The sequence below is a fragment of the Crinia signifera genome, chromosome 8 (assembly GCF_055691185.1).
Source record: "Crinia signifera chromosome 8, ASM5569118v1, whole genome shotgun sequence".
Classification (NCBI taxonomy): Eukaryota; Metazoa; Chordata; class Amphibia; order Anura; family Myobatrachidae; genus Crinia; species Crinia signifera.
Genome location: NC_139224.1, coordinates 8,848,470 through 8,863,231, shown reverse-complemented (window position 1 = coordinate 8,863,231; position 14,762 = coordinate 8,848,470). Strand labels below are relative to the sequence as shown.

The following is a 14,762-nucleotide window of genomic DNA, read 5'->3' as shown; positions in this document are numbered from 1 at the left end:
TGAGAGGGAGAGGGGAGAGAGAGAGGGAGGGGGAGAGAGAGAGATAGAGGGGGGGGGGGAGAGAATGCTAAAATCAGAGAACGCTGGTAGAGGAAATAGAATGTACAATGTTAAATATTGCACCCACAAAAAGAACAGTCGCTGTGAGCAGTGCCGGCATTTTTAGCGGATATTTTGAGGATCTCACAGCAACGTTGGCAGTCAGAGGGTTAATAAAAATTGCTTGCTGATTTTCACACCTATTTTGACAAATTCTCGCGGCACTCAAAGGGTTAATAAATAATCTCTCGCTTACAGCACTGACGTGATCGCCTGGAACTTCATACTATATATACATATACACACACACACACATATACACACACACACATATACACACACACACACATATACACACACACGTTGTCGTATAAAATAAGAAAATAAATTTGTTGATGAAATTCTCGAATAACATTTTATCTTCAATAAAACAAAAGTCCACAACCGTTACCGAAGGGAATAGTAAAAATAATCTCATACTCTGGGATGTACTAAAGTAGAAATTCGGTAACAAAACAAAAAAAAAAACACAACTGTTCTGGGTTTTTACGGCATTTTCTGAAATAGTAAAAGCCCCCTCCAGTCAGGCTCCGCTGCGGGGTAACACCAGTTACAGTAACGTGCGGCTTCTCTCTACAGCGCTGCGGTGTGAGGGCTCCGACACAGATCCCTCCCAGCATGCTCCGCCCATGTGCAATGGGACTCCCAGGTTACAGACCCGGAAATCCAGGCAGCGGTGGACCGCATAGGGCATCTTGTATCGGAAGACCCTTTTGCTTTGCTCATCGCATATGCGGTGAGTTCAATGGCGGTGGGATGTAGCGCCGGTTTTTGGTACATCCCGTTTGTGGTTGCAACCCTATGCGATTCATCCTACTGACTTCATCAGGGGCCTTATCAATGCTTCTAACAGGTGGCAGTGTTACACACGGACACTAGACATATAGAATATATGACTCTAGGAGGTGAAGTACCGACAGTGACCACTCATGGACCAAATAACTCCTTTGTGTGCTAAAAGAGGTCATAATAGAAAGTGAATGCAATTTCTGCAGGGACACTGATCTGTTTTAAACTGGTTGGATATGGAGGTAAGAGCAGATAAGCACGTGGGGTGGAGAGTTTGTGGTCTAACAAGTATTACAGCTCAAAGTGAAAGTAAAAACGGTCACAGCTCAAAGTAAAAAGTACATGGCAAAAAGACGTCATCTTGACCGACTTAAATAGTCTTCGATAAGACTTCACGCCTGCGTTGCACCTGGTTTTAATCAGCCAAGGAACCTATGTAACCCATGAGTGTCTCTCTGACTGCAATCATTGTGCACTACAAGTTCCAGCATGTATAAATAAGATGGAATGTCTAGTGACTGCAGAAGGGAACCAGATTTTTTTTCCTCTTTATTACTTCAAAGCTCCATTAATCTACTCGGCTCTTTCATGGAAGCCCAATCATTATTCTAGTTATTTCCTCATCGGCGACAACAATGGGCCTCGGCTGCCCGGTGCTGCGTGTGCGGTCTCATTACCGTTCCACATCCCGTAAGATATTGATGTTCAGTAATTAGTTACTGGCATCTGTCGGGCTTACACACTCCACTGCAGACGCCCATCTATCTTCATACAGACATGGCAGAGTGCTGTGGGGTCATTTATATCCATGTGTCCGCTTACGGAGCATTAGCAGATGCGGTATTAACCCGTTACTGCCACTAGGGCACTGCTAGGCAATGCCATACCCGGGCACAGGTTTCTGCCTCGCCATTAATGAGAATATTTCATATGAAAACACTTAGAGAATACTGAATATTTCCCTGACGATATAACCGGCTTAGATTGTCTACTTACTTAAGTTAGTTTTATTCACATTAAATGCAAATAACTAGGGCATAGAAATGCTGCGCTGCAGGTGGGGCAGATGTAACATGTGCAGAGAGAGTTATATTTGGGCGAGTTATTTTGACTCTGTGCAGGGTAAATACTGGCTGTCTTGTGACAGTCAGGGGATCGGGGGATTGCCCCAATACATCGCTGGTGTTTGGGCATTTTTCGAACACTCTGATCAGCAAAAGCAAGATGGCAGCTTCTACTCCCTATACGGAGAAATATGGCTGGTTGCACAGAATTTCTTGAAACGGTTTTATAAAGCAGTCACAGAACAATTAATTAATAGGAATCATTTTCTGTGTACAGCATCTGCCTCCTCATTTGCATAGAATGCCGCTGGCTCTACAGGGTAAGCTGCTGGATAACGGTAGCCACATTCTAGGACAGCGCCATAATGCAACATAAATCTTCAGGGCCATGTTACCGAGTGGCTGAGGCAGTTATACATTAAGCAAAAAAGGGAACAGTCCTAATTATATCTAGGGTTAATGCTGGGCTATTCCACCAATGGTGAGTCAGTACTGTGGCGTGTGTTATTTCTGTCCATAGTGAAGAGCATTAATCCAAACGGGAGCAGCCATCAGTCTCTGACATAAGGAAGATCACTCAGTGTGGTCCCAAGCACACAATGGTAGATTAATTAGTTTTGGAACGGACTGCAGTCGGTGTGCGCTGGCGAATGTCAATCCAGCAGGCGAGGACTGATGTGAATGCACAATCACTGTAACGGTATGTGATATGATGGAACAAAGTATTAAAAAAATAAAACTATCCTTTAAATATATATATAAAAATATATATATAAAAATATTATATATATATATATTATATATACGCACATACACATTAGTAAAAGAACAGTAGAAAGGGGCAGAGACGTGAGATGGGCGGGGTCAGCAGCACACCTACATTTACAGTACTCTTGGCTTGAACTTGGGTTCCAGGTGGGGGTCTTACAGTGGCCGGGGTGGTGCGTGTGACAGTAGCTGACACAGGGGTCCCAGCAGTGGTGGTGCTCGCTCTTCTGCACCTTAACTGCAAGACAAAGAGCACGATGAATGGACAGAGGCGCCAGGAGGTCACCATCGCCATCTTTAACCATGGACGTCAAGGGGAAACCAACGCACAGGCCAGACATGCAAACAGATCATTCATGCAATTCTGCAGTAATATTTGATATTAAAAACATATAGGGGAGAGTTCAAGTGTATTTTTGGGCACCAATTTGGGATTTTCAGCTGCGCTCAGTATCCCCCTCTTACCCAGGGATTCCCAGTTTGCTGTCGGCTACTTGGTGTCTGCCGATGCAGTGCCTAGGTCTGTGTGCGTGGTTCTATGCGTTGGGAACGTCTTTTAGAAACATCTGTGTTTAGGCACTAGCGTGGGGGGCAGTAACTGGTGTCCTAGGTCCCTGTTACATGCTGAAGGGGGTGTATCTGCTCCTCCTTGAAAGGACTGGGGATCTGCTGGGACCCCAGACAGACTCAGAACCATTTCTATTGGCGGTTCTCTCCAAAACACTGGAGGGAGCGGAAGATTGATGCCACCAGGATAACACACTGACATCGGGCCCCGCGGCTAATCTGGGCCCTGTGTAACAGCGGCCCCATGACGGAGTTCCTGCTCCCAAATAATTATATTTTGTACATAACTGAATCCATTTTTCATACTAAAACAGCGGTCGCTTTGCTCTGCGAAAACACTGTAGACCATTAACTGCCCGCCCCTGCCCATTACTGAATGATGCCGCTCCAACCTTGCCCAGCAGGATAGCAGCCCTTCACGCATGAGATACTACGGATGGAGAGAGCATTCCTGCTCTGCAGACTGACTGCAGGCAGCTGTCTCTGACCGTCACCTAGACCCCATCTCATGGTGGAGAGCCCCCAGGGAGGAACCTCTACATTCACCAACCAGTCTCCGGCGGCCTCAGGGAGAGCCTGCTGTGATGTGCCGGCAGGATCTCCAGTTTCACATTCTCAGTGGTGCTGGCGAGCAGCTGCGTAGCTTCCATCACGGTGCAATGCTCTGTACTGGTGCCATCGATGGAGAGGATGTGATCGCCGGGGTGCAGCGCTCCACACCTGTAATAGGAAGGAAGCAATCACCATGGCGGCCGTGCGTCCAAGGCACAACATAGAGAGAGAAAAAAATCAAAACACGCACTGTTTTTATTTGTTTTTGTAATTTAACCCATTAATGACCAATGTGTATATTACTTACATCACGTCTATCACTACCTAATTAGGTTCACCAAATTCATCACTGTCCCCTTGCTAATTGCTACAGATGGAGCATCATTTACTGCAGCGAATGGTTTGCCAGGGCACAGAACGTTTTCCAATGTGGACGCCAATATTTCAGGCCATTAAATAAGCAAATTAGAAATCCAAAATTACCATAGCGTCCCCATTTAATCCGTAAGCACTACGGGCACGTACACGGCACTAAACACTGCTGCACCTGCGCGCTCTGTATTTGGACGCTGGACAGGATTAAGAGCTGGGGGTCTGGAATTTTCTTATAAATGACTACGTTTTACCTGCTCAATAATAATTGGGAAATTCCTGCAGGACATTATATAATCCATTGCTTTTAGAATGGTTCGCTAGAAGGAAACTAGGCGGTGGCAAATACAGATACTGCATTGTACAGATGTAAACTATAGATCTGTAATTGGCAGTGTTCTAGGTAATACACGATAACCACCATCCTACTGCACCCAAAGAACAGCTGTGGCCCCATTTTCCAGGCTCCCCTAGGCAGGAGCCTAGTGTGCCCAAATGTGAAATCTGTCCCTTGGATGAGATTTAAAGTCCAACAGGAGTGAAGCTAGAAGCAATACATGGGCAGAGAGATTGGGGTGACACAGCCCAGATACCTCCTCCCCCGACAGTCACCCACCTGTCCACCACGCTGGCGGGCTTGACTTTATCGATGATTATAACTTGCTTGTTCCGGTGAGTTCCGGTGCTCAGGGATATGCCTAACGTGGAACCTGGGGCTTTGGCAATTTCCACCAGCAAAGGTCCTGATGCGTTTGTCACAGTGTCTGGGGGTGGAGGAGGAAGACCTGTTAATTTGGGGACAGAGACACTTTGGATAGAACTGTATGCCCAACCGATTGTGTTGAATCGAAGGGCACAGAAACAAACAACTCTGCAAAAACATATAAAGACATCGATGAAAAGCACAGAAAAACCCTGAAGAAATTCATAGTCATCACAAGGACGGACGCTGTACCCTTTAACACTAAGTACCTACAAACTACAGGGCAGACCTCCGGTGCTAGGATTTTCTCAGATCACGCGACTGTTATCCTATTGGTTAATTTTTAAATCTTTCAGCCAATCAGAACAGGTCATTTGTTTACTTGTAATTATGGTAAAATAAATAAATAAAATCAGCCCCAACCACACACTGTGCAATATTGTGGCTTAAATGCGGTTTCGTGACGGAATAGGATGGCGCTATATAAACAACGGCTAATAAATAAATGCACAGATGAGGCCCGGCAGCCAGCGCTCCAGGCCGACAGACAGAGTTTGCGTATTTCCGATAAATCCACAGAGGCGCAGCTGAAACTGGTCCAATCAATTAATTTCCTGCAGCAAATGAAAAGCCGAGTGACAGCCTCGGAGCGCTCAAGCTTGTTAAATGACTCCCATCAAGATCACATCAGAACATCTAGTGCCCTCACCCAGCAGGTACCAGAAGGCAACGTGCCAGCGCCGACACAGAGACAAGACCGACATTCTTCCCCCATCACTTGGATCAGCAAAAGCATCAGGGAGCTTGGTGTTCTGTATCAGAGGGACGAGCAAACATTGTCGCTTGTGTTGTGTACGGACACCCTGGAGATGCGGCATCAGTGGCCCGTGTAGGAGCGCTTACAGACTGCCAGGGTATCAGGCATGGCACCTGTGTGATTCAGTTACCTGGGAGCAAGGTGGTCACCCCTCCCCCCCCTCCTTCTTAACAACACTGCTCCCCCCCCCCCCCCATACAATGTCTGCACCATGGCACATAAACAATGTCAGAGTACAGGAGAAGCAATCTGCTCCTTAGGTCAGCACCATATGGTTGACACGAACAGAGGTGACAAAATCAAAAAGTCGACATGAGATTTTTTTTTTACTTTTCATACTTTACCATTGACGTGCCGAGTGAAGCAAGCAATGAGAGGACGAGATACACAAATTTTGGGCCCATCTGCTGAAATCAACAACTTCAGCCCAGCAATACACTAAGTCAGCTCCCCTCAGCCCCAGCACCACCCTCAGTCAGCTCCTCCCAACCTAGCACCACCCTCAGTCAGCTCCCCTCAGCCCAGCCCCATCCTCAGTCAGCTTCCCTCAACCTAGCGCCACCCTCAGTCAGCTTCCCTCAACCTAGCGCCACCCTCAGTCAGCTCCCCTCAAACTAGCAATATCCTCAGTCAGCTCCCCTCAACCTAACGCCACCCTCAGTCAGCTCCCTCAGCCCAGCCCTGCCCTCAGTCAGCTCCCCTCAACCAAACGCCACCCTCAGTCAGCTCCCCTCAACCTAGCGCCACCCTCAGTCAGCTTCCCTCAACCTAGCGCCACCCTCAGTCAGCTCCCCTCAACCTAGCAATATCCTCAGGCAGCTCCCCTCAACCTAATGCCACCCTCAGTCAGCTCCCTCAGCCCAGCCCTGCCCTCAGTCAGCTCCTCCCGACCTAGCGCCACCCTCAGTCAGCTCCCCTCAACCAAGCGCCACCCTCAGTCAGCTCCCCTCAACCAAACGCCACCCTCAGTCAGCTTCCCTCAACCTAGCGCCACCCTCAGTCAGCTTCCCTCAACCTAGCGCCACCCTCAGTCAGCTTCCCTCAACCTAGCGCCACCCTCAGTCAGCTGCCCTCAACCTAGCGCCACCCTCAGTCAGCTGCCCTCAACCTAGCGCCACCCTCAGTCAGCTGCCCTCAACCTAGTGCCACCTTCAGTCAGCTCCCCTCAGCCAGCCCCGCCCTCAGTCAGCTCCTCCCGACCTAGCACCACCCTCACAGTCAGCTCCCCTCAACCTAGCGCCACCCTCAGTCAGCTCTCCTCAGCCAGCGCCCAGCCAGAACTATTCCAGACAAAATTTCTAGTATAAGGGGGAATCGCAGACAGAATGACCCCTCCCTCCCCATCAAACCGCCCCAGAACCTCCAGCTCCCTCACCCATAAGAGAAACCTCATATTCAATCTGGAAGACTGCCTCTTGGCTACATTGGCGGAGGATGCTAAGGGCGTCAGCGAGGGGGACGTTGTAAAGAGAGATGCCATCCACATACAGGATCCGGTCCCCAACCTTCAAGGTTCCTTCCCTGCAGGAGAGAGCAGGACAGCCTCAGTTATGTGAGCAGGGAACATACAGCATCAGTACACGGTAAGCGATGGGGCAAGCGGAAGGCGGGACAGCGGTGATTTCTGGAATCCAGGTTCCAGGGCATGTATTCCAATTTTAACACTTTCATGTCACGCGCCCTCCCGGGTGACTGGGGGTACAGGCTCTGCATTGCAAGCACTGGCATCAGATGTAGGGCATCATCCTGGGCGCGGGAGCTGTGAGCGCCGCTCCGTTACTAGCTGGGATTTTTATTTGAGCGTCTTTAACTGTACAAATTAAAATGACAAATGCCTTAAATCATCCCCGATATCCGTCAGCGGCTCACTTTGATCAGAACAATCTGCTTAAGTCGGTCTGTCAGAGCCGGGGCACCTGCATATGTTAATGGAAATTCTCCTCATTGATTTATGGTAAGGAATCAGAGGCTCTCAGGCATCCTGCAGTCCAAGGTTACTGCGTCAGAACCATTGTGATAGAGGATAAAGCAGAGGGGGGTGCCGATAGGACAAGGGTGGGGGGCAATGTGCATGCATAAAGGATAAGCGGTCACAGTCATATAGAAAGGTGAGGTCATAATGACAGAGGAGATGTAGGAGGGAAAAGGTGCACGAAATGAAGCAACATGCCAAGGTTTAGTGATAAAAGGCCTTATACACAGACTAGAGCAGTCTCTTACAGTCACTGCGAGGAGCTCCGATAGACATACCTGCCTCATTGTATGGTGTTACAGTCACTGTGAGGAGCACCGGTACACAATACAATGAGGCAGGTAGGTCCTACAGTCACTGTGAGGAGCACCGATACACAATACAATGAGGCAGGTAGGTCCTACAGTCACTGTGAGGAGCACCGATACACAATACAATGAGGCAGGTAGGTTCTACAGTCAATGTGAGGAGCACCGATACACAATACAATGAGGCAGGTAGGTCTTACAGTCACTGCGAGGAGCACTGATACACAATACAATGAGACAGGTAGGTCTTACAGTCACTGTGAGGAGCACCGATACACAATACAATGAGGCAGGTAGGTCCTACAGTCACTGCGAGGAGCACCAATACACAATACAATGAGGCAGGTAGTTCCTACAGTCAATGTGAGGAGCACAGATACACAATACAATGAGGCAGGTTGGTCTTACAGTCACTGTGAGGAGCACCAACACACAATACAATGAGGCAGGTTGGTCTTACAGTCACTGTGAGGAGCACCAACACACAATACAATGAGGCAGGTAGGTCCTACAGTCACTGTGAGGAGCACCGATACACAATACAATGAGGCAGGTTGGTCTTACAGTCACTGTGAGGAGCACCGATACACAATACAATGAGGCAGGTTGGTCTTACAGTCACTGTGAGGAGCACCGATACACAATACAATGAGGCAGGTAGGTCCTACAGTCACTGTGAGGAGCACCGATACACAATACAATGAGGCAGGTCGGTCCTACAGTCACTGTGAGGAGCACCGATACACAATACAATGAGGCAGGTTGGTCTTACAGTCACTGTGAGGAGCACCGGTACACAATACAATGAGGCAGGTAGGTCCTACAGTCACTGTGAGGAGCACCGATACACAATACAATGAGGCAGGTAGGTCCTACAGTCACTGTGAAGAGCACCGATACACAATACAATGAGGCAGGTTGGTCTTACAGTCAGTGTGAGGAGCACCGATACACAATACAATGAGGCAGGTAGGTCCTACAGTCACTGTGAGGAGCACCGATACACAATACAATGAGGCAGGTAGGTCCTACAGTCACTGTGAAGAGCACCGATACACAATACAATGAGGCAGGTAGGTCCTACAGTCACTGTGAGGAGCACCGATACACAATACAATGAGGCAGGTTGGTCTTACAGTCACTGTGAGGAGCACCGAATCACAATACAATGAGGCAGGTTGGTCTTACAGTCACTGTGAGGAGCACCGATACACAATACAATGAGGCAGGTAGGTCCTACAGTCACTGTGAGGAGCACCGATACACAATACAATGAGGCAGGTAGGTCCTACAGTCACTGTGAGGAGCACCGATACACAATACAATGAGGCAGGTAGGTCCTACAGTCACTGTGAAGAGCACCGATACACAATACAATGAGGCAGGTTGATCTTACAGTCAGTGTGAGGAGCACCGATACACAATACAACGAGGCAGGTAGGTCCTACAGTCACTGTGAGGAGCACTAATACACAATACAATGAGGCAGGTTGGTCTTACAGTCAGTGTGAGGAGCACCGATACACAATACAATGAGGCAGGTAGGTCCTACAGTCACTGTGAGGAGCACCGATACACAATACAATGAGGCAGGTAGGTCCTACAGTCACTGTGAGGAGCACCAATACACAATACAATGAGGCAGATAGGTTCTACAGTCACTGTGAGGAGCACCACTATACAACATAACGAGATCAGGAACACCACAGCACAAGAGGAAAGGCAGAAGTAGTGTCATCTATGATAATTTAGGCATGTGCCCCACATCCTGTAATCTCCCTTCCTCAGCGACTACACAGATTAAATAAGAAATCTTTTGCGCAGAAATGACATTTATTTAAGCGCAGGGAAACAAAACTCCCTGATCTCTGTCACATGGATCCCATTCCCGAACCAGTCCGCTGTGGAATTAAAATGACATTAATATATGCTTCTCCCGCTCACGCTCTAAGTAATGTTAGACGGATGTAGGAGAGTCTCACACTGCTAAGCCCACTGTCATTGCTACAAACGCGTCACTTAACCCAGTGTGTGCTCATGCACCCCCGACCAATCAGATTCAGTCTAGCATTCTCCATTGCATTCAAGGAAATAATAGATATGCGCCAGATACACTAAGCTTCAAAAGTGATCAAATGGAGAGTGATAAACCACCAGCCAATCAGCTCCTACCTGCCATGTCACAGACTGTGTTTGAAAAATGTCAGGCAGGAGCTGATTAGCTGGCTGTTTATCACTCTCCATTTGATCACTTTTGAAGCTTAGTGCATCTGGCCCCATGTCTATTATTTTCTTGAATATACCAGGGAATGATAGACAGAATCCGACAGGTTGCTACTGGCAACATCAACTCTTTCCATTTCTAGAAGTTTTAGTAAATGTACCCCTAAGAGGGGAACATACGGAACAGTACCTGTCTGCTGGTCCTCCCGGCCTCACGTAGGTTATGACCAAAGGCCGTGATTTATGCCAGTCCTCCTGTAATCCACCTGAAAAGTAATCCATGAATTAGTCCCAACCATCACTGGATGTCCCAGCCCTGCCGCACTGAGAATGCTGGGACTATTAGTCCTACAAAAGCTGGAAGCCTACTACTAAACTTTACCTACAGTAGGAGCAAAAACACAGAACAGTTGGAAGACCTCAAATGCAGATGGAGTAGACTTTATTACACGTTATGGAGAATTACCGGAATGGTGTCAATGTAGAGCTAGGCAACGCATGTTGCAATAAAGACTACTCCATCAGTACAGGTGCTACTAAGCGAGAGCTCTCCCACAATTACAGTACAGGGTAATGGCCCCATCTAGGGCTTTGTTTTCGGAGAGGGAGAAAGTAGGAATCTGATTCTTGGCCTGCGGTCATGCAATCCACGAGTAAACGTGTCACCAAAATAAACCTCATGTCACACACACTCCCGTCGCTTAAAAATGGTCCCGGTTCCCTATGTTCACAATTATACCGAAACCCATAATTAAGTTTATATCTTGATCACGGTCGTAAGGTCTGTACGAAGTGCCCGCGATACTCACCTCTCATTACAAACCCGAAGCTGTTCCCCTCTTTGCACAGAGCTATCTCCAGCGTCTTTGGGATGATGACAGAATTGGAATCGGGAGCTAGAAATAAAAGATGACATGAAATAGGCAGAGAATGTGCCGGAATGAGACGTTCGGCTTATAGTAAGCCAGCTTTCTGCATGATATAACTGGGCTAAGTCCCCACCTCACACACGCTGACGGCACAGAGAATTCGGGTCAAGGGAACGGTGCTTTGGAGCGAGGACAGATCGGGTGCGGAGGTTCCGGAATACCAAACCTAAGGTTGGAAAACACTGGACGATCCTATGGATTGCGGGTGGGATGAAGTGTGCCGGGAGGGGGGGGGGGTTTGGGGGCAGAAACCTGCAAATATAAGTCAGTCTCCACTGCCCTGGACATATCATTCGATGGTCACTGACCATCAAATGATTTTTCTGGCTGCAGGCACATGCGAGGCGACTTGTATTCGTCTGTGGCGTATCAATAGCCCCGAAGACCCTGTAGTGGTGGGGAGGCACTGAGAAAATGTGGGAGCCGGGGGTCTGCGGGGCTATTGCTGCACCGCTGCTGCCTGCCGGAACCTGCAGATCTACTTGCCTGCAGTCCCAACTCCTGGCGCTCCTCCTGCTGCTGATAATGAAAAATGTCTCGAACAAAATGTCCGCCCCCTTACAGCAGACCGGTTTTGAGTATGCTAGAGGAGGCGGCCTCCTCTAGCATCCTTAAAAGCGGTGTGCTGTTAGGGGCAGCCATTTTGTTGGAGGCATTTTTCACTAGCAGCAGGAAGAGCGCCGGGACCGCAAGCAAGTAGATCTGCAGGTCCCTCAGACCCAGCGTCAGCAAGCGGAGGGGTGAGGGAGGGCTAACTTTACTGGGGTATGGGGGGGGGGGGGCGCAGAATATATAAACAAATGAAATTAGCTACACTTCATGATATAGGGTCACTGATGCGGCCTGCCAACGCGCCAGGTACACCATCATGTCCCCTGGGTGCAGCTGAGAGTGGAGGCCGCCATATCTGTCCGACATTACCACAGTAAACTCTGCTGCATTCCAAAGAAGGATCATTAAGCAAACTAGGCTTCGGCCCAGTGGGCAGCGGGTCTCCCGAACCAATGTTATGTGATGTGGCACTTACTGACAGGGGGCAGCTCATACTCCACTTCCAGCACCACCCTCTCGCCCACGTTCTTCAGGAGGCTGATGATCTCTTCGTGGCGCAGTTTTGTCAGGTTGATGCCATTCACAGACTTTATATAATCCCCGATATTCAGCTGGTCGCTCCTGAGGAAAGGGACACGTCACCAGAACGGGAGGACACTGGGAGATAGAACTTGCGTCTGACAGCGAGGGCAGCATTAGTTTCGTTACCAACGTAGATGCGCTGGCGCGCCTGTTGGCGCTATAATAATAAATACCTTGCTGCCAGGCCTCCGGGCCTCAGGTTGGACACCCTGGGCTTTCCGTCCTTGTCTGTGCCCCCCGATATAGTCAGACCCAATGTGCTTCCTTCTTTCTTTATGAGTTCCACAATGGTCACCCCCCGGAACTCCTCTGAGAATAAAGAAATTTTCAGTCGAAAAAAACAAAAAAAAGTATCGACATGGCAATGGTCGACACACGTAAAGACAGACATGAATTTTTGCAATTTTTTTTTAATTTGTTTTTTATATTTCACACTGTACCATCGATGTGGACTCAAAATGGGAAGGATCAACAATGACACGTAAAAGTTTTTTTTTTGCCACACGTTGACTTTTTCATGTGTTCCATGTTGACAGTTTGCTTGTGTCGACCTTGTGCATATCGACCTTTCATCAATGTCGTTCTAGTATCAACGCTGACCTTTTTGTATCAACCTAGACATTGTCTGTGAGATCTAATCCTTTAACTTTAATAGGTCCACTGTGTATGACAGGGATCCAGTGGGTCTACAGTGTCTCGGTCAACCACTGTTGATCGACAGGGTCTACGTCGACACTGACAAAACACCGATTTAAGCAAAAGGTCAACATGTCCATGGTTGAGTTGACACAGGAAAACGTTGACAAAGGTTTCATGTTTTCAGCGGACCATGCGAGGGGATGCAGTACACTCCTACAGTGCCCATGTCGACATCAGCACAGAAAACATGAAAAACATATGCTGACCATTTCCGTGTCGACCATTTCCAGACATCCTGCCCCTAACTGTAACATGAAGTTTAGCAGCCGATTGGCCGGTACTTTGGGCGGGATGCAATAAGCAAAAATACGGTAAAAACCCAATTTTTCAGTACGGAGTTTCATCATGCAAGTGACAGAACATAATTGCACCATTTCCACTGTATGTGCAAAAAACACTCTGTGCCCCTTATCAGCTGCACGGGCGGCTATACAGGTTTCTGAAATTGTCTGCCATCCGATAAGATGGGTCGGCATCTTTATTTCTGCGTCAGCATTTCCTCGTGATTGTCTGTTAATAGGATTTTATTGCTTTTCATTCGAACAAAAATAAAAATGGCCGGCAGCCAATCGGGAACAGAACACCGCATGGCAGAGCCCCGTGGCTCATTCCAATTACTGCGCCCTGATTAGTGGGCACGGCTCAGGCGTTACCCGGGCGGACGACTGGCAGGGAACGGGTTAAGCCCGCTCTGATCTGATCCCTCACAGATGAATGACTGCCCGGCAGGAGACCTTGTCCCATCAATCCGCCCCGCTGCTCCTGGAATTATCAGCTGCCCAGGCCGGCTTCTCACACCACCTCGCTCAGGAAAATCCTGATATGGCCGCAGATGGCCCCTTGCCGGGATATTAATGTTTCCACGCCGCGGTTTAATTTCTGACCTGACAAAAATGTAAATTGTAGCGATAGGTGCCTGCTGTTCCGCGGCAACCCGTGTGGATTCGGGATTACTCACAGGCGCTAAGAGATCGTACATCGGTACAGAGGAGGTGTAGAAAGTAGGTAGACCGCAGGACTGCTAATTTAATTCAGCGGTTTCAGGCGTATATATGGCTACCAACCAGTTAGGGGGTAAAACGTACTCTAGAACCCACACTGTGGTTACAGGAGAACGAGAGGAGATCAATATCCATATTTATTTCAGTACAGGGGGCCGAGGGGCAGCTCTGATGTGTAAGAGACTAGGGATAGGACATTTGGTTCCTGCTTCTTTCCCGCAGTAACTGCCAATGTCACCGACACTGGGCACACCAGGAAGGAGAAACTCCTCGTCCGTCCACACTTCAGACGCCCAATGTGTATTCAAACTAGCACGCCATCGATAAACAGTGGTTGTACGCCATCGTGGGGCAAAGGTAACAATGCCACCATATTCTGCTACAACCCTCTCGCTGACTATCCCTATGGCAAATGTGTTGGGGGTAAAACTAACAGGCATAAGAATGACCCACAACGACCAGCTGGGAACCGGCACAGAGATGGGATATCCATTTACGCTGTGTTTTTTCTAGACAATGAAAGGGCAGCAAACCAGTGTCTCGCATGGGACCCGGGGGTTCTAGCTCTGGGTTCTAAACACTTTGGAATCAGCAAACAAAGGGAACAGGTTGCACTTGGGACACAGCCTACGACACAGCGCCCTCTGCCGACACACGATTTGGGAGATGGCCACCAACCTGGAATGCTTTGCCGTCTGGAGACCAAGGCCAGATCATTCCCTGTCGGGTCTTTGCTTCCTTTAGAATACGGCCCATCGTCTGAAA

The 14,762-nt window shown here is 48.5% G+C and overlaps 1 protein-coding gene across 10 annotated transcripts in view; it reads right to left on the bottom strand.

Moving 5' to 3' along the window:
- The window catches only part of GRIP2 (glutamate receptor interacting protein 2), a 279,830-nt gene that overhangs the window by 20,688 nt on the left and 244,380 nt on the right, over nt 1-14,762 (bottom strand). For 8 of the 10 annotated variants that reach the window (XM_083155696.1, XM_083155692.1, XM_083155693.1 and 5 more), the window contains exons 2-10: nt 14,676-14,756; nt 12,471-12,606; nt 12,191-12,336; nt 11,044-11,130; nt 10,425-10,500; nt 7,107-7,252; nt 4,828-4,975; nt 3,838-4,007; nt 2,833-2,958 (exon numbers count right to left, since the gene is read on the bottom strand). In XM_083155696.1, coding sequence (XP_083011822.1) covers nt 2,833-2,958; nt 3,838-4,007; nt 4,828-4,975; nt 7,107-7,252; nt 10,425-10,500; nt 11,044-11,130; nt 12,191-12,336; nt 12,471-12,606; nt 14,676-14,756 — 1,116 coding nt within the window. The remainder of the gene's footprint in view (nt 1-2,832; nt 2,959-3,837; nt 4,008-4,827; nt 4,976-7,106; nt 7,253-10,424; nt 10,501-11,043; nt 11,131-12,190; nt 12,337-12,470; nt 12,607-14,675; nt 14,757-14,762) is intronic. The other 2 variants (XM_083155700.1, XM_083155701.1) reach the window with 1 other exon arrangement.